The sequence below is a fragment of the Chiloscyllium plagiosum genome, chromosome 3 (assembly GCF_004010195.1).
Source record: "Chiloscyllium plagiosum isolate BGI_BamShark_2017 chromosome 3, ASM401019v2, whole genome shotgun sequence".
In the NCBI taxonomy this organism is placed as follows: Eukaryota; Metazoa; Chordata; class Chondrichthyes; order Orectolobiformes; family Hemiscylliidae; genus Chiloscyllium; species Chiloscyllium plagiosum.
The window spans coordinates 45,020,598-45,039,939 of record NC_057712.1 but is presented as its reverse complement, the minus strand read 5'-3'; the positions used below and the strand labels follow the sequence as shown (position 1 = coordinate 45,039,939).

At 39.9% G+C, this 19,342-nt stretch overlaps 1 protein-coding gene across 8 annotated transcripts in view; it reads right to left on the bottom strand.

Moving 5' to 3' along the window:
* The window catches only part of phf3 (PHD finger protein 3), a 167,377-nt gene that overhangs the window by 22,533 nt on the left and 125,502 nt on the right, over nt 1–19,342 (bottom strand). For all 8 annotated transcript variants that reach the window (XM_043681546.1, XM_043681520.1, XM_043681536.1 and 5 more), the window contains 6 exons: nt 13,757–13,873; nt 9,868–9,996; nt 9,052–9,196; nt 6,210–6,411; nt 5,894–6,041; nt 4,561–4,650 (listed from right to left, as the gene is read on the bottom strand). In XM_043681546.1, the coding sequence (XP_043537481.1) occupies nt 4,561–4,650; nt 5,894–6,041; nt 6,210–6,411; nt 9,052–9,196; nt 9,868–9,996; nt 13,757–13,873 (831 nt within the window). The remainder of the gene's footprint in view (nt 1–4,560; nt 4,651–5,893; nt 6,042–6,209; nt 6,412–9,051; nt 9,197–9,867; nt 9,997–13,756; nt 13,874–19,342) is intronic.

Sequence of the window (19,342 nt, the reverse complement as noted above, 5' to 3'; positions counted from 1 at the left end):
GTTGCAGGGGAAGGTGCCGGGAGTGGAGGTTGGGTTGGTGGGGAGTGTGGATCTGACGAGGGAGTCATGGAGGGAGTGGTCTTTACGGTAGGGCCAATCAAGGACAGTAGTGGGAGGTTGTACGTGAAGTCCAAGGAGATAGGGGAAGCGCAAAATGAATATTTTTCATCGGTATTCATACTGGAAAAAGAAAATGTTGTCAAGGAGAATACGGAGTTACAGGCTACGAAACTAGACGGGACTGAGGTTCACATGGAGAAGGTTTTAGCAATTCTGGAAAGTGTGAAAATGTTCCCTGGGCCCGATGGGATTTACCCTAGGATTCTCTGGGAAGCCAGGGAGGAGAATGCAGAGCCTTTGGCTTTGATCTTTATGTCGTCATCGAATACATGAATAATGCCAGAAGACTGAAGGATAGCAAATGTTGTCCCCTTTTTCAAGTAGTAGAGGTGAGACAACCATGATAATTACAGACCAGCGAGCCTTACTTTGGTTATGGGTAAAGTGTTGGAAAAGGTTATAACTGGTAGGGTTTATAATCATCTAGAAAGGAATAAGTTGATTAGGGATAGGCAACACGATTTTGTGAAGGTTAGGTCATGCCTCACAAACCTGATTCAAGCTCTTTGAGAAAGCAACCGAACAGGTGGATGAGGGTAAAACGGTTGATGTGGTGTACGTGGATTTCAGTCAGCCATTTGATTAGGTTCCCCATGGCACGCTATTGCACAAAATACGGAGGCATGGGATTGAGGGTAATTTAGAGGTTTGGATCAGAAATTGGCTAGATCAAAGAAAAGGGTGTTGGTTGATAGGAAATGGAGTTCCTGGAGCTCAGGTACTAGAGGTGTATCACAAGGATCTGTCTTGGGTCTACTGCTGTTTGCCATTTTTATACACTACCTGGGTGAGGGCGTAGAAGGATGGGTTGGCAAATTTGTGAATGAGACGAGGATCGGTGGAGTTGTGGGCAGTGCCGAAGAATGTTGCAGGTGACAATGGGGGGTTGGGGGAGGAAAGAGAGATGAGAGGTAAGGGACACGGGTGTGGGGAACAGAAAAAGGGGTGAGAGAGAGAAGGGGTGAGAGGGAGGTGAGCAACAGAGTGAGGATGGGGGCAACAGAGTGAGGGTGGAGAGAATGGATAGGTGGGAAGGAAGATGGACAGGTAGGACAGTGTTGAGTTGGAGGGTTCGATCTTGGAAGAGGTGGTGGGGGGAGGAGGGGAGATGAAGAAACTGGTGAAATCGATGTTGATGCCATATGGTTGACCTGTCCATCTTCCTTCACACCTATCCACTCGATCCCCCTCCCAACCTATCACTCCTCTCCCCGGACCCCCCCCCCCACCTGCATCCACTTATCGCCTTCCCATACTATATTTGGTTGAGATTTCAAGAAGGTCACTGGCCCATGTGCTTAGCTTGATTTGATGTTGAAAAAGATATGAATACCAATAAGTAATTAAGAATTAAAACTGAAGTTAAAATGGAATGGTCAAACTCTGTTTGGAGAGTGGTTCTCCCGAGAACAGAAAAGAAGCATAACTACCCTTTCCATCTTTTTGGTGTTAGCTCTCTTGGATCAGGTAAAGTCTGCAATGTCACTGTATCTGCAAAAGTGTAGAATTATTTGCTTCTTTCATTGGCCAAACATTCAGCATCTTCAGTGAATGACATCATTCATCTGGTACCATTTTATGCCCAATAGCCTGTAGTTTTGTGTCATATTCACTCAAAATTGGTTTCACACTTACACATTGAATATTTGAACCAATAAGATTGGAAGTCAAGTTTACAGATTTGATCTCAAACCAGGGATGAACTAGAGTATGCCAAAGCAGTGATGTCTTTTGACCAGTATTCTAGAGGTCTAGAAAAATATACCAGATATGACAATTATGAAATATAAACACAGTTTTTAAAAAAACTGGAACCAAAATTGCAGCGCGAGTAATGGTGATGTTAAAAGACCACTGGATTGTCAAAAATGCAAATCATTTGCTTCAGCATTGTACTTTGGTAAAGGAGACTCTTCACTATTATTCAGTCTGGTTTCTGTGTTACTCCAGGAGCATAGCAACATAGTTTCTCACTTCTAACCACCATGCAATGGTCTAGCAACCCACATTGTTGTATTCAAGAAAATGCTTACTCCAGTGAGCAGAACTGTCCATGTCCGTAGGCAGCTATGGCAATTGCTTTCCAAAAATTTCATCCAGCAATTCTTTACAGAGCATAAATACATTGTATGACACTATAATTTCACCATTTGTTTAAAAAGAACTGTTCTGCAAACGACTTGATCTAACCTGTTTAATGCAGTAAAAAAATTCAGAATAACTTGTTTACTAGGAATTTGCACATGAGGGCAGTTCACTATATTATAGTCCCTTCTCACATTATGCCATATGCCTACAAGTCACTAGAATCAAAAACAGTTATCCAATGATAGGTTTAAATTTCCTCTTGGATTTTATAGTAAACAATAAACCAGCGCACTTTTAAAAATTGGTCTTCAAATTGCTGAGTGCCGTTAGTATTCTTAAACTGCACTTGCTTTGCTTCCATAATTAATAACATTAGCCTCAATGCTGACTTGTAATTTAGTGTTATCGCCTGATCAATATTTCCTAAGGTGAGCAGCCACTCAGACTCTACACATGTTGGTTGGCATGCTGACTTTTGCTTGCAGAACTAACTGCCATGTATGGAGCTCAAAAGTCTATGCAGCAGAAGCAGAAATTAGAGAATCTTGCTCCTAGTTAACCTGGACATTTGTTTTCAAAGTGAGATTAGAAGAGTTATAAATAATATATTTTATTTTGCATTTTGAAGTAGTAGCATTTAAGTTTTGGTCTGTATGAATCAGAGGTTTAATTTCTGCAGCCATGAATTTTTTAAAATCAGAACAAGAGGGGTAATTCCTGGAATTCAAGTGTTTGTAGTGGAAAGGTTTTATGAATGAATAAAGTAAACATTGAATAGCATTAGGCTGTTTTACGTTAGATGGATCAGAAATGAACTTTTCTTGTTTTGGGGAAAACATCCATAGCTTGGAAAGCCTTTTGCTTGTAGTTCACAAAACTTCTGATTGAAAGTGGATGTGTAAAAGTTCCTCTTCAGAGAAAGGACTTAGTTCAGAAATTTAGTAAATAGGTTACCTCTGTGTAAGGGTTACAGGTTGAAAGTTCAGCACCAGAAGTGTTTAATAGGACCCTAAAGGGATTATTCAAAGTTGAGAAAGACCAAGCTCAGCAATGTGAATACTCAAGGAGGTGACAAACAAATCCGGAAGTCTGGGAATTGAAAGGAACGATTAAGTCTAACCCTATAGACATGGCAGACAAATTTAATTAGAGTCAGAGGCCTACAGAATAGAAAAAGGCCTTTCAGCCAATCAAATTTGTGGCAGTCAAAACTAGGACACAACTATTCTAATTCCATTTCCCTACACATAGCCCATAGCCTTGTATATCCTGTATTTCAACAGCAAGTCTAATTACTTCTTAAACACGGAGGGTTTCCACCTTTACCACCCTTTCAGGTAGCAAGTTCCAGATTCCGACTACTCTTTGGATGAAAAAGATTCACCTCACATCTCCTGTAAACCTCCTGTCCCTTATGTTACATGATTGTTTTGTCATGGCTACCTATCTATGCAGCCTGATAATTTTATACATCTCAATCATGTCTTCCTTCAGTCTCCTCTGCTCCGAGGAAAACAATCCCAAACTATCGAATCTCTCTTCAAAACTAAAACTCCCCAGCCCAGGCACTATCCTGGCAAATCTCCCCTATACTCTCTACAGTGCTATCACACACCTCCTATATTATGGCTTGAAGACTACACACACGACTCTAGCTGTGACCTGACCAACAGCTTATACAGTTCCAACATAACCTCCCTGCTCTTAAACTCTATGCCTCAACTAATAAAGACCAAGTATCCTAAAACCACTTTTATTAAATTTAAGTTGCCATATTGGATTACTGTGAAGAGGTGGTGTTGGGACAGATAGAATAGTGTATTTTTACTGTGGGTTTCAAAATCTTTCAAATGGTATGACATGCAAATAGTTGGGTCTATTCTATTTTGTTTTACAAACTTATGCTTCATTTTTGAAACCAGATCTACAGCATTGCGTGCTTGTGTTTCAGTGAAAGATCACCTCATTAAATGTAAAAATATAGTCTATCCATCCAGATTGGAATCTGGCCGGTCCAGTAATAGCATCAGCTGCGATCAAAACAGTAATAAACTCAGTAGATTTTGTGTATTAGTGCTCATGTCACAGCTTTTGTGATGCAAGAGTATATTAAGAAGTTCAGATGTAGAAGCCAGTGTATCCTATCCAATTTGCCATCCAGCATAATTATCCAAATTCCAAAGCTTGAGCAGTGATTCATAAATCCACCCTTCTAAAGGTTTATATACTAGCGAACTGTTAAAGGAGATATCAACTAATACATTGATACATGATCCATGGAACCCACTATTCTTAACATTTTAGACAATTACATTCCAGCCTAGACCATTCAACTCCATTTTCAAAGCATACCTTAGTTCCTGAAGCTTTTATCTTGTCCACATAATCCCAAACCATCTGGGGAGGAATCCTACCTCCGACTTGTATGGTATCTGGTAAATCCTTTCGCAAAGGAAGATGTTATAGTGTATTAATTAAACAACGTATAAAGGATACAGTAACGTTCAAATTTATTTATTCTCTACGGCCCTGTAGTCCCCTTTTGTTCCTACATTTCTCTCTTCCAGAAATTACAATATTCCCCTAGAACAGAGCTTCCTAAACTGTGAGCTGCAAGTTTGATGGGGTCATTGGTCAAAAGCTTGGGGTCATGAGCTGTGGTACAGCTTTGGTTTCCTTGGAGCTCCTCCTAAGTGCTGAAAGCTGTGTTGATCCTTTAACTTTTCACAGCTCTTTTAATAGTGTGTGTAGGCTAGCAGGCCAATTAGAGTCATAGAGATGTACAGTACGGAAACAGACCCTTTGATCCAACCTGTCCATGCCGACCAGATATCCCAACCCAATCTAGCCCCACCCACCAGCACCCGGCCTATATCCCTCCAAACCCCTCCTATTAATATACCAATCCAAAAGTCCTTTAAATGTTGCAACTGTACCAACCTCCACCACTTCCCCTGGCCCCCCCCACCCCAGGGAAAAGACTTTGTCTATTTATCCTATCCATGCCCCTCATAATTCTTGAGGCTTGATTACTGTCTTGAAAAATCTCCACGAAAAGGAGATGCTTTTTGCTTAAAATACTGTATTAAACAGTATCGCTGCCAACATCACAGGTTTTGCCTCCTTCCTCCATAATCCTTGGTGTCACTGGTCCCTCAACACCTCCCCTACCCTCCCACTGATTCCACAACTGTAACAGATTCACCCCATCAGAGCAATTTTCAAATGCCAAAATGGGTCCACGTCTTCATAAATTGGAGATGAAAAAGATCAGCTTTAGCTATAATGACCCCCAACCCCTCCAAACAGTCTTCATCATTGGAACTCTCAAATGGCCTAACAGTGAGGCACATATGGACAAATGCCACCTCTCACCTGCACTTCAGCAATAGATTATCACCTTCTAAACAGCAAAAACTGATGAAAAATGCAATGACTATAGCTTTGCTGTAACAAGTTGTATCTACTATTCATCATTCTGAAGGTAAAATTTAACTTGAGTTTTCATTTTATAATTACAAAACTGAAAGCCATTTCAATAAATGTTGGACAAAACAAAACAATAAATTTGGACAAAGCAACGCAATGGTTTGTGAACAATGAATATGCACATACTTTGAAATATTGCAAAACAACATGTTAACTGTAATTGTAAAATTAAAATGACACAAGATGAGAACAGTACCTCTGTTAAGTGTTCAGCTGAGCCAGAGACAGGATAAGCTTTGGTAACAAACTTTGCTACACTGGGCATGTTGATAAATCCCTTCCAGAGAGAATCTAATCGAGCTAGAAACCTTGATTCATCTTCTGTGATATCATATGCATCTGACCTGAATATAAAACAAAATAAAAACCAAAAAATTACTTCTCTAAAACTAGTCTTACTTCTACATTAAAGCAAATATCAAGTTATAGTTTCTCATGTGGCATGCTCTTCTGAACAACAATTATGCATATATTGAGAATAGTACAGTGTAATCTCAAATAGATGTTTCTACCTTGTCACAGAGGAAGTTGCTAGCTGTGGTGATTCAGGTCTCTCTTCCATTGTTGCATCTAAGGAGAGAATGCTGGAAGCAGAGGAAAGAGCATCGGCCAAAAAAGCCATTTCAGCATCAACATCTGACTGACGTCGCATGACACTTGTTGCCACTTTGGCTTTTGGCAGAGGCAGTTCCTCGGTGGGTGGAGCCATTCGACCTGAAAATAAAATCGTATTATAACGAACCCCAATGCAATTCATACTGTTTTTAAATGATTTGGATGAGAATATAGGAGGCATGATTAGTAGGTTTGTAGATGACACCAAAATTGGTGGTATAGTGGACATTGAAGAAGTTTACCTAAGATTACAAAGAGATCTTGATCAATTGGGTCAATGGAAGCTGAGGAGTGGCAGATGGAGTTTAATTTGGATAAATGTGAGGTATTACATTTTGGCAAAACAAACAAGGGCAGGACTTATCACTTATTGGTAGGGTTCCGGCAGTGTTGCAGAATAGAGACACTTAGGGGCTCAGATACATCATTCCTTGAAATTTGCATCACAGGATGGTTAAGATGGCATTTAGCACACATGGCTGCATTGCTCAAACCTTTAAGTACAGGAGTTGGGACATCGTGTTGAGATTGTACAGGATGTTGGTGATGTCTCTTCCGGAGTACTGTGTGAATGTCTGGTCGCCCTAGTGTAGGAAGGACATTATTAAATTGGAGAAGGTTTAGAAAAGTTTTACCAAGATGCTGCCAGGAAGAGAGGGTTTGAGTTATAAAAATAGGCTAGATAGGCTGGGACTTTTCTCACTGCAGCATATGAGGTTGAAGGGTGACCTTCTCGAGGTTTATAAAATCATGAGGGGAATAGATAAAGTGAATAGCAGGGGCCTTTTCCCCAGGGTGGGAGAGTTCAAAACTGGGGGGCATATTTTTAAGGTGAGAGGAGAAAGTTTCAAGAAGGGGGCAACTTTTTTTTAAACACAGGGAGCAGTACATGTGAGGAATGAACTGCCAGAGGAAGTAATAGATGTAGGTACAGTTACAACATTTAAAAAGACATTTAGACAAGTAAATGAATTGGAAAGGTTTAGAGGGATATGGGCCAAATGCAGGCAAGTGGGACGAGATAATTTTGAGAACATAGTCAGCATGGGCTATTTGGACCGAAGGGTCTGTTTCAATGCTGCATGACTCTAAGTCAAGGAACGCGCAAGGTCAGACACACTGATAGCTTAAACTTAAAGTTGTTAACTTTGCCAGGAGCTGAAGTGCCTTAAAAGCTAAACAATTTTGTAATACAGTTTCCAATGTTTAAAACTATAAGAAACTGGAGCAGGAATATGCCATATGGCCCACTGAGGCTGTTCCACCATTTATCAGGATCACAGCTAATCTAAAATTCCTCATGTTAACTCTCATCACAACCCATGATTCCCCTGCTGATCAAAATTTATCTCAGCTTTAAAGACTCAGCACCAAGGATCCCTCCCTCCACCATACCTCCGCATACCCCCAGGCTCTATGTTACAAGGAGCTCTAAAGATTCTCAATCCTCAAAAGAAATTCCTCCTCTGTTCAGTCTTAAATTAGTACCCATTATTCTGAAACTACGCCCTCTCGGCTGAGACTCTCCCATGAGGAGAAACATCCTCTCAGCATGTATCATGTCCAGATCTTTAAGAATCCCATATATTTTGATCAGAGCTTCATCCATTCTTCTAAACTCGAGCACAGTCCGAACATGGTTAGCATTTGCTCATAAGATAACCTCTCCAACCAGGGATCATTCCAATGAACCTCCTCTGAATTGCCTCAAACTTTCTTGAAACTTTCTCCTCTCACCTTAATGCCCTTAAATAAGGGAATTGAAACTGCTCTAAGTACTCCAGATGTGGTCTCAGCAATAGCTTATACAATTGCAGTAAGACTTCCCTAATCATACTGAAACTTCCTTGAATAAAGAGGCAACATTCCATTAACCTTCCTAATTACCTGCTACATCCGTGCGCTAGCTTTCTGTGCTTCATGCACAAGTGACCCCACTCCCTTTGTGTTGCAGCTTTCTGCAGTTTTTCTTCACTTAAATAATGCTGTTCTTTTGTTCTCCTGTCCAAAATTAACTTCATATTTTTCCACATTATGTCCCATCTGCTTTTTGCCCATTTACTTAACCTGTCAATATCACTCTATATATGAACTTACTTGCAGTTGCCCTTTCACCTATTTTTGTGTCATCTGCCAATCTGGCTATAGTTCATTCACTTCTTTCCTCCAAGTCATTCATAAATATATAGTGTTACAATCAGTCACTGTCCCAGTACTGGTTGCCAACCTGAAAAGGACCCCATATCTCCAATCACTGCTTCCTACTCAATATCCAATACTTTATCAATGCCACTACCTCTAATATATGACTTGACCTTTTGTGAAGTACTTTGTCAAATACCTTCTGGAAGTCTAAATACAACACATCTACTGATTCGTCTCTATTCACTCCGGTGGAGATTTCCTAAAAAATAATCATTCAGACTCCATTTTCCTTTCATTAAACTAAGTTGACTCTGCTTGATTACATTATGATTTTTCAAATGACCACCCCCTACCCCAACCCCATGCTGTCATCGTTCTATGATATAATTAATTTTAAAATAAATTTGCCATTACAATATCTTTTCCAGTCATATATGTATGTTATAGGTATCTTCTAATCAACTTGTTGAACACCTCTGGAGCAGGTGGAATTGTAATCTGAGCCATCTAGCTCAAATGGAGGAACACAACTATTGCACTACAAGAACTCTTCTTTTCCACACATAACCCTAAATCAATTTGCATGTCCATTACCTGTGCAAATTTTGCAATTCAAGTCAAAGAGGTGTTTCTTGTGCTGACAAGTAGTGTCCTCTGTCATATCTGTTGATGTTTCTTCTTCAGTCTCTTCCCATTTCTCAACTACAGATTTTGGCTCGATAGGTTTTAGTTCAGCCCCCTAATAGAGATCACAATGAAAATTTCCACTTTATTTGAAAATATGGATCATGCATCCGTTCTTTATGCACTAGGTTATAGGTTCAATTAAAAAAAAATGAATAGTTTATTTAAATATATTTGGTTAAAATCTAATTGAAAATATAATTTCCTTTAAATTGTTCAATAAATTCAAAACAGATGCGGAGGACAGATTCCAATGAAGACATTGTTCATAAAATTGTCAATAACTGAGCACAAAGAAAAAAAAAATTAGCTTACAAAAGTGAAAAATCATAACCACTTGTGGAATGAAGACAGGTTTTATGAAATGATGCCATGATACAAGATTAAAGTGTTTCACATGGTTTTCCATCCATTAATTTTAATGGATAGACAATAGGACAGGGTGACCTCCATGCTTAAATTATAACCATAAAGCGTTAGTAAAATCTGGATACTTTATCCAGGCTAACATGTTTCTTTATCTACTTATATTACTGCTGTAAACGCTGGAATTAATCTATGTCATAAGATGCTTTAGCAACAGAAAACTTGGCTGTAACACAATGGTCAAATGCAAATAAATTAGTCAATACACATGAAACAGCCAAGGTATTTACTATATCTGATTTTACATAAAATATTAACGATCTTCCCAAAGTATTTTACTTGATCATGTTTTTCATTTACCTCTGTAATTACTGTCTCAGATTCCTTTATTGGTGCTTCACTTTCAATTTCTATTTCTCCTTTGTGAGTTATTTTCGTAATTGGTCGTCTTTCAACCTCCCTTTGTTCCTTTTCTATCATTTCAATCATCTGTGCGTAAAACAAGAATATTTCCTTTACACATGAAAATGAAAAGGAAAGCTTATGAATACATAATCTGTCAACCTACATGCTATCCAAATGAATTTTATTAACATTAAATGAGATTGCCCTACTGTGAAACAATTAGACAAGGATGACATTTTTAAAGTGCATCCAGGAAAATCTTTTGTGTCAGTGTCCTCACCCTAGGGAATGAAGCTGGTCAAGCCATTAAAGTTTCTGTGGGCAAGCATTTATGTTATAGTGGCTATACATTTCAAAGTCATTATAGAAAGGGATAAGGACGCTGCAGAAGTGCCAAAATTGGGGAAAGTTGAATTTCAATATTATTAGACAGAATGTGGCAAACTGACTGGAAGCAACTACTTGCAGGTAAGTTTACATTTGGGAAGTGGGAGACTTTTAAAAATTGCACAATTAGAATTCAGGGCCAGCATGTTGCTCTAAAATGAAGGACAAGGGCAGCAAGTTTAGGGAACCCTGGATGTGAAGGGATAGCCACAGTTTTTTTAAAGAAAAAGAACGACGGTTATGTCAGGTGCAACACATTAAAAACAGGGAAGGCTCTTCAGATGTATAGAACATGCAGGGGGTTTGTGACGATGTTATTACTTTAACAAGGTTATTTTGTCCTTGGGATTTCTTTTGAGGCTGTAAAGGCAGAGGGGCCAAAATGTCTGGGAAGGGCCTAGTTTAACAATGGCAGTTGAATGGTCTGTTCAGGTTTTTTATAATTTTTTGTTAGTTGTAACAGTGAGAAGCTGGTACAGTCCATAGAAAGGTCCCATGCTTCAGCAGATGATTCTTAACTGACCTCTTTCTCTGAAATTTCTCCTGCCTGTAAGAACCTGCATTTTGAATTTTGCCAAGGGGTGTGTTTGTTTTTTTTTAAATTCGTGCATGGGTTGAAGACGCCACTGGCTAGGCCAGCATTTATTGCCCACCCCTAACTGCCCAGAGGGCAATTAAGAGTCAACCATATTGCTCTGGTCTGCAGTCATACGTAGGACAGACAAGATAAGGATTCTTCCCTAAAGATATTAGTGAACCAGGTGGGTTTTTCCAACAATCGACAATAGATTCATGGTCAGCATTAGACTCCTAATTCCAGATTTTCGTTGAATTCAAATTCTACCATCTGCCATGGCAGGATTCGAACCCGGGTCCCCAGAACATGACCTGGGTCTCTGGATTAACAGTCCAGTGATAATACCACTAGGCCATCGCCTTCCCACTGCATCAGCTGCATCACACCTGAAATATCCATTGCACATCTGTCTTTAAAATAAGTAGTTAGGGTCGAGGCTATCTTCTTGAAATATTTTGAGGGGGTCTGGCTTAGTTCATAATAGGTTGCTTAAAAAGTAAATTAGGAGGGCACAGAGGAGACACAAATTATCTTTGGCATACAGAATTTAGGAAAATTCCAAGGAATTTTCAAAGAACATTAAAGTAAGAGAATTACTAGGGAAAGAATGGAATCTATTATATACTAAAGGGACAATCTGCGCATGAATCCATTTGACATGGGTGAGGTCTTAAATGATTATTTCTAAATGGCATTCACAGAAGAAAGACATTGCAGCCAGGAATTTCAGTTGGGATGGTAAGGTTCTAGAACATGTTAACATTAATAAAGAGGCAATGTGTTTTAGGAGGCAAGAAGGTACATAAATCCCCAGGACCTGATGTGATGCATCCCAGGTTGCTATGGGGGGCATGGCAGTGATTGAGTCTTGACAGAAATGCTTAGTAGTTTCCTGGCCACAGGTGAAGTGCCAGATGACTGGAGATAACAAATATGCCTCCTTTTATAAGAGCAGCAGGAATCAGCCAGTTACTACAGATCAGTTAGTTTGATATCAGTAATAGGGAAATTATTGGAAAAAAATCTGAGGGACAGGATTAATCTGTACTCGAAAAGGCAGGGATTGATCACGGATAGTCAGCATTAATTTTATAAGAGAAAGATCCTGCCTGGCTAATTTAGCTGAGTGACTACATATATTGACAAAGGTAGTGCGGTTTATGTGATTTACATGGATTTTGACAAGGTTCTAAGTGGAAAACTGGTCCAAAAGGTAGAGGCTCATTGAATACATGGCAAGTTGGCAACTGGGATAAAGTATGATGGTGGACAATTGTCTTAGAGATTAGAAGCCTGTGATCAACGGTGTTCCACAGGGATCGATTCTGGAACCCTTGTTGGTTGCATATATGCATGTTAATGACTTGAATGTGAATGCAGAACGTATAATTAGTAAGTTTACAGATGACACAAAATTAGTGGTGTTGTTTACAATCAGGAGGATGGTCTCAGACTACAGTCAGATACTGATCAGCTGGTTAAGCAGAGCGATGGAATAGGGAATTTAGTAAGTGCGAGGTGATGCGTTTTGGAGGCATAACAAAGGAAGGATATATACAATGAATGTTAGGTCCCTAGGGAGTGCTGAGGAACAAAGGGACCCAATTCCACAGATCGCTGAAGTATCAGCAAAGGTAGACAGGGTGGTGAAGGAGGCACACAGGATTCTTGCATTCATTAGCCATGGCACAGAATATAGGAGCTGAAAATGTGTTGCTGGAAAAGCGCAGCAGGTCAGGCAGCATCCAAGGAGCAGGAGAGTCGACGTTTCAAGAAGGAGAGTCGATGTTTCGGGCATGAGCCCTCCTGCTCCTTGGATGCTGCCTGACCTGCTGCGCTTTTCCAGCAACACATTTTCAGCTCTGATCTCCAGCATCTGCAGTCCTCACTTTCTCACAGAATATAGGAGCAAGGAAGTCTTGTTACAAGTGATTTTAACATTGGTTAGGCCATAGATGGAATATTTGTGTAGTTCTAGACGCCACACAATCAGAAGAATGCAACTGCATTCGAAAGGAGACTCACGGTGGGCGGCACGGTGGCACAGTGGTTAGCACTGCTGCCTCACAGCGCCAGAGACCCGGGTTCAATTCCCGCCTCAGGCGACTGACTGTGTGGAGTGTGCACGTTCTCCCCGTGTCTGTGTGGGTTTCCTCCGGGTGCTCCGGTTTCCTCCCACCATCCAAAGATGTGCAGGGTCAGGTGAATTGGCCATACTAAATTGCCTGTAGTGTTAGGTAAGGGGTAAATGTAGGGGTATGGGTGGGTTTCGCTTCGGCGGGTCGGTGTGGACTTGTTGGGCCGAAGGGCCTGTTTCCACACTGTAATCTAATCTAATCTAATCACAAGGGTGTTGCCTGGGATAAAAAGTCTCAGTTTTGAGGAGAGATTGGGTTTTTTTCGTTGCAGTAGAGGATGCTGAGGAGGAATTGGATGGAAAGATACAAAATTATATGAGGCATAGAGAGGGTAAATCATAAGAAAGTTTTCCCTATGGCAGACATGTCTAAGACCAGTGGACACAAGTTTAAGGTAAGGATTAATTTAGTGGAGATCAGAGAAAGACTTTTTCATCCACAAGGTGGTAGAAATATGAAACGTGCTACCTGAGAGGGTAGTGGAGGCATGTACTTCCACAAAATTTAAGCAGCACCTGGATGAGCACTTAAAATGTCAGGACATAGTAAGCTATGGATGGAGTGCAGGGTTTAGTGTAGGTTGCCGTTTGTTGGTCGGCATAGACATAGGAGGTCGAAGGACTTATTTCTCGGCTGTACACCTCTCTATGACTCTAGGAGATAACAGGTACAGAAATTAATGCAAATTATTCCTAGAAAGGGAATATGCATCAAAATAAACAACCACCAAAACAGATCTTACATGTCTATTCTCTCTTTGTCTCCATGCCGCTAATTCCTTGGATGCCAGTTCTTCTGGACTCATACGAATTAAATGATCAGGTACAATGTCACCCTTTAAGACTCGCTTGAATAAGACCTGAAATATTCAATAGTTTTCAGATAAAAGTTCTAGCCTATATTTAATATAAAATTACTTTTTTTGCACAGTAAAGAAGTGTACTTAAATCACATGAATGATTAAATGAAGAAATTGAATTATTGACCATTCAAAGTAAGAGGCCTAATCTTCCAGTCCAGATTGTCAAAGACTGGACATCTGACAGAAAATATAATCAGGAGCATATGACAGGCCTGACATGAAGGGACATTGAATATCTCATGGACAATTCCCTTTCTCCTCAGGATTCTTTGTGAAACAGCTTTGTAATAGTTACCTGAGCAGGAAATCTTAGACCAAAATCCTGTCTAACTAGACAAACAAAAGCCCCATTTTAAGTACATTTCAACAACAGTTAGGGGTTAGAAGCAGTGCAGAAAGATAACAGAGATCTATCAAAGATTTAAAGAAATAGATTAAAGAAAGTAAAGCACATTATAGAAAATAGGATAATACTTTACCAATTTAACTCCTGCCTGAAGGAGGTCACAGAGCAAGTGTCCAATATTAAGAAAAACACAAAAAAATTTTTAGAGCTGTTTCTGTGTAAATTATGTAAGAAACTCAGGGCTGCTATTACTGGAAGAATTTCGAGCTACTGAAGGAGTCCAGAAGGTGGCTACAGGACGGATTCATAAAATTTAGTGTCCTTTACGAGGAAAGACTATCCAGTCTAGTATCTATACTCTGGAAAAGAAAGGATTCGGAGATGCCGGTGTTGGACTGGGGTGTACAAAGTTAAAAATACAAGAAAATAAAAACCTGGTGTTGTGTGATTTTTAACTGGAAAAGGGTGCAAGGAACGTTGTTAACACATTTTTAAAAATTCTTGAATGCATTCTCATAGGAGAATGTGGATCCAAGTGTTTTCTAATATTGAGTTCTTTGATATATTTTAAATATTAACAGCATGTAAACAGAGGACCTGTTCTATCACTAATGAGTGTTAAACACAACAGACAGCAAAATCAGTTGGTCTTAGCATACCTCTTCCTATTGCTTACAGAAACACAATTTGAATGGCTCTTAGGTAGCTCACTGACATTTTTACAGCCTCCAACAGAGTTAAAGCAGATTAATGACTTTATTTCTGGGTGTTTTCATGTAAATTTATAAGGATTGGAGAGTTTGAGCTATAGGTAGAGACTGAATAGGCTGGGGCTGCTTTCCCTGGAGCATCGGAGACTGACGGGGTGACCTTGTAGAGGTTTATAAAATTTTGAGGGGCATGGATAGAGAAAATAGACAAGGTCTTTTCCCTGGGTTGAGGGAGTCCAGAACTAGAGGGCATAGGTTTAGGGTGAAAGGGGAAAGATTTAAAAGGGAGAATAAATTTTCCTTGATTATGAAATTTTATTTTTCCTGAAATAACAGTTGTTTTAATTATGCACATATTGTATTTGTAAGCTTTGCATTACATTTTTATTTTCTTGTATTTGACTATGCTTCAAGTTTTTTATTTTAATAATTTTCCTAACCAACTTCAGAGAAATTATTACAATCCTTTGGAGCAGGTGGGACTTGAACCCAGGCTTCCTGGTCCAGGGCTAGGGATATTGCCACATGAGGCCTCCAGCATCACTGCTCTAAATTATCATTTTTTTAAAAAAATTAACCTTTTTTTAAAAAACATCAGCCACTGCTGCTCTAAATTAGATTTTATTATTGTTGGTGCATCTATCTAATTAGAAGTTATCCTGATGATTAATTATTTAAAATTGATGAAAGGAACATGACCTAAACTTGATTGGCATTAGAGTCATAGAGATGTACAGCACGGAAACAGACCCTTTGGTCCAACTCATCCATGCCAACCAGATATCCCAACTCAATCTAGTCCCACCTGGCAGCATCTGGCCCATATCCCTCAATACCCTTCCTATTCATATATCCATCCGGATGCCTTTTAAATGTTGCAATTGTACGAGCCTCCACCACTTCCTCTGGCAGCTCATTCCATACATGTACCACCCTCTGTGTGAAAATGTTGCTCCTTAGGTCTCTTTTATATCTTTCCCCTCTCACCCTCCAGTTCTGGACTCTCCCACCCCCGGCAAAAGACTTTGCCTATTTATCCTATCCATGCCCCTCATAATTTTGTAAACGTCTATAAAGTCACCCCTCAGCCTCCGACGCTCCAGGGAAAACTGCCCCAGTCTATTCAACCTCTCCCCATAGCTCAAATCCTCCAACCCTGGCAACATCCTTGTTAATCTTTTCTGAACCCTTTCAAGTTTCACAACATCCTTTTGATAGGAACGAGACCAGAATTACATGCAATGTTCCAACAGCGGCCTAACCAATGTCCTGTACAGCTACATGCCCTCCCAACTACAGTACTGAATACTCTGACCAATAAAGGAAAGCATAACAAACACCTTCTTCACTATCCTATTTACCTGCGACTCCACTTTCAAGGAGCTATGAACCTGCACTCCAAGGTGTCTTTGTTCAGCAACATTCCCTAGGACCTTACCATTAAGTGTATAAGTCCTGCTAAGATTTGCTTTCCCAAAATGCAGCAGCTCACATTTATCTAAATTAAACTCCATCTGCCACTTCTCAGCCCATTGGCCCATCTGATCAAGATCCCGTTGTAATCTGAGGTAACCCTCTTCACTGTCCACTAACCTCCAATTTGGCTGTCATCTGCAAACTTACATAACTATATCTCTTATGCTCACATTGAAATCATTTATATAAATGATGAAAAGTAGTCGATCCTTGTGGCACTCCACTGGTCACAGGCATCCAGTCTGAACAACAACCCTCCACCACCACCCTCTGTCTTCTACCTTTGAGCCAGTTCTGTATCCAAATGGCTAGTTCTCCCTGTATTCCATAAGATCTAACCTTGTTAATCAGTCTCCCATGGGGAACCTTGTTGAATGCCTTACTGAAGTCCATATAATCACATCTACCGCTCTGCCCTCATCAATCCTCTTTGTTACTTCTTAAAAAACTCAATCAAGTTTGTGAGACATTATTTCCCACGCACAAAGCCATGTTGACTATCCCTAATCAGTCCTTGCCTTTCCAAATACATATAATCCTGGCCCTCAGGATTCCCTCCAACAATTTGCCCATCACCAATGTCAGGCTCACCTGGCTTGTCCTTATCACCCTTCTTAAACAGTGGCACCACGTTAGCCAACCTCCAGTCTTCTGGCATCTCACATGTGACGATCGACGATACAAATATCTCAGCAAGAGGCCCAGCATCACTTCCCTAGCTTCCCACAGAGTTCTACGGTAGACCTGATCAGGTCTGGGGATTTATTCATTTTTATGCGTTTCAAGACATCCACCACTTCCTCCTCTGTAATATGGACATTTTTCAAGATGTCACCATCTATTTCCCTACATTCTACATCTTCCATGTCCTTTTCCACAGTAAATACTGATGCAAAATACTCGATTAATATCTCCCCCATCTCCTGCGGCTCCACACAAAGGCTGCTTTGCTGATCTTTGAGGGGCCCTATTCTCTCCCTAGTTACCCTTTTGCCCTTAATCTATTTGTAAAAACCCTTTGGATTCTCCTTAACTCTATTTGCCAAAGCTATCTCACATCCCCTTTTTGCCCTCTTGATTTCCCTCTTAAGTATACTCCTATTCCCTTTATATTCTAAGGATTCATTTGATCTATCCTGTCTAAATGTGACACATGCTTCCTTCTTTTTCTTAACCAAACCCTCAATTTCTTTAGTCATCCAGCATTCACTATACCTAGCAGCCTTTTTCTTTCACCCTAACTGGAATATACCGTCTCTGGACTCCCATTATCTCAATTCTGAAGGCTTCACATTTTCCAGCCGCCCCTTTACCTGCAAACATCTGCCCCCAATCGGCTTTTGAAAGTTCTTGCCTAATACCGTCAAAATTGGCCTTTCTCCAATTTAGAAATTCAACTGGTAGATCTGGTATATCCTTTTCCATCACTATTTTAGAACTAATAGAATTATGGTCGCTGGACCCAAAGTGCTCCCCCACTGACACCTCAGTCATTTGCCCTGCCTTATTTCCCAAGAGAAGGTCAAGTTTTGTACCTTCTTTAGTAGGTACACCTACATACTGAATCAAAAAAAATTCTTGTACACACTTAAATTCTTCTCCATCTAAATCCTGAACACTATGGCAGTCTCAGTCTACATTTGGCAAATTAAAATCCCCGAGCATAACCACCCTATTATACTTATACCACCCTATTATACTAGTATATTTATAGATAACTGAGATCTTCTTACGAATTTGTTTCTCAATTTCCCCCTGCGTAGTAGGGGGTCTACAATACAATCCCAATAAGGTGATCATCCCTTTCTTATTTCTCAGTTTCACCCAAATAACTTCCCTGGATGTATTTTCGGGAATATCCTCCCTCAGAATTTTGTAATGCTATCTCTTATCAAAAACGCTACTCCCCCTCCTCTCTTGCCTGCCTTTCTGTCCTTCCTGTAGCATTTGTATCCTGAAGAATTATATTTGCAGATACATTCTATTTCGCTCAAAAAATGCACACCCTGTAGGCAGTCAATATAGACAGTCAATCCATATGATATTTTGTAAATTTCACTTTGGAAATAGAACCAGTCTGAGTCAAGACTGGGATACAGACTCTGACCTCACACTTTGAATGCATTGCCTGAGCTGATACGTCACTTTTTTAAAAAATAATACACTAAGTTATTTTGAGAATATGACTTAACAGTAGTTTGTTAATGAACTACATATTAATGAACCAAAACCTGTAACCCATGATAAAAAATGGAAGACTTAACAACAATCTAAGTTTATTAAATATATCATTTTACTTGCATGACACTGTAATCTTGTGCGATAAATTCTGTGTCTTATGGTCTTGCTTCACAACCACCTGAAGGAGCAGTGCCCAAAAGTTAGTGCTTCCAAATAAACCTGTTGGACTATAATTTGGTGTTGTGTGATTTCTACCTTTGTCCAACCCAGTCCAACACCGGCACCTCCACATCAGTGCTTCTCAAAGATTGCCGTGACACAGAGTGCTGTGCTAAACCAGCATGATAGCAAACAGTGTCGAATTCTAGGGTCGACGATCTACAATCGCACCCACATCCAAGCATGCTTTTTAAGCGATAGCCAGAGGTATCAATAAAAACGTCAAGTGCTAGCATTCTTCCACTCCAGAACTGCACACTGAGCCTCCCTCAAACCCACATTTTGAAAGCTAATTAGAGGTCACTCTCTTTGACTTTAGAAATCATCCTGAGAAACCTAACCTTCCACATTTACCCAAAAATGCATTCTCTTTATGCTCAACCTCTGCAACCAACAATAAACAAGAGTCTGTCGAGTAATTCTAAGCTGTATTTTGGAATCAGCAGACCAAAACTACCAGTAAGACAGCATCAACATCTGTGCAATTTTTCATAATTTTCTGTAAAGAAAATCCCTTGAAATATTGGTAATTCT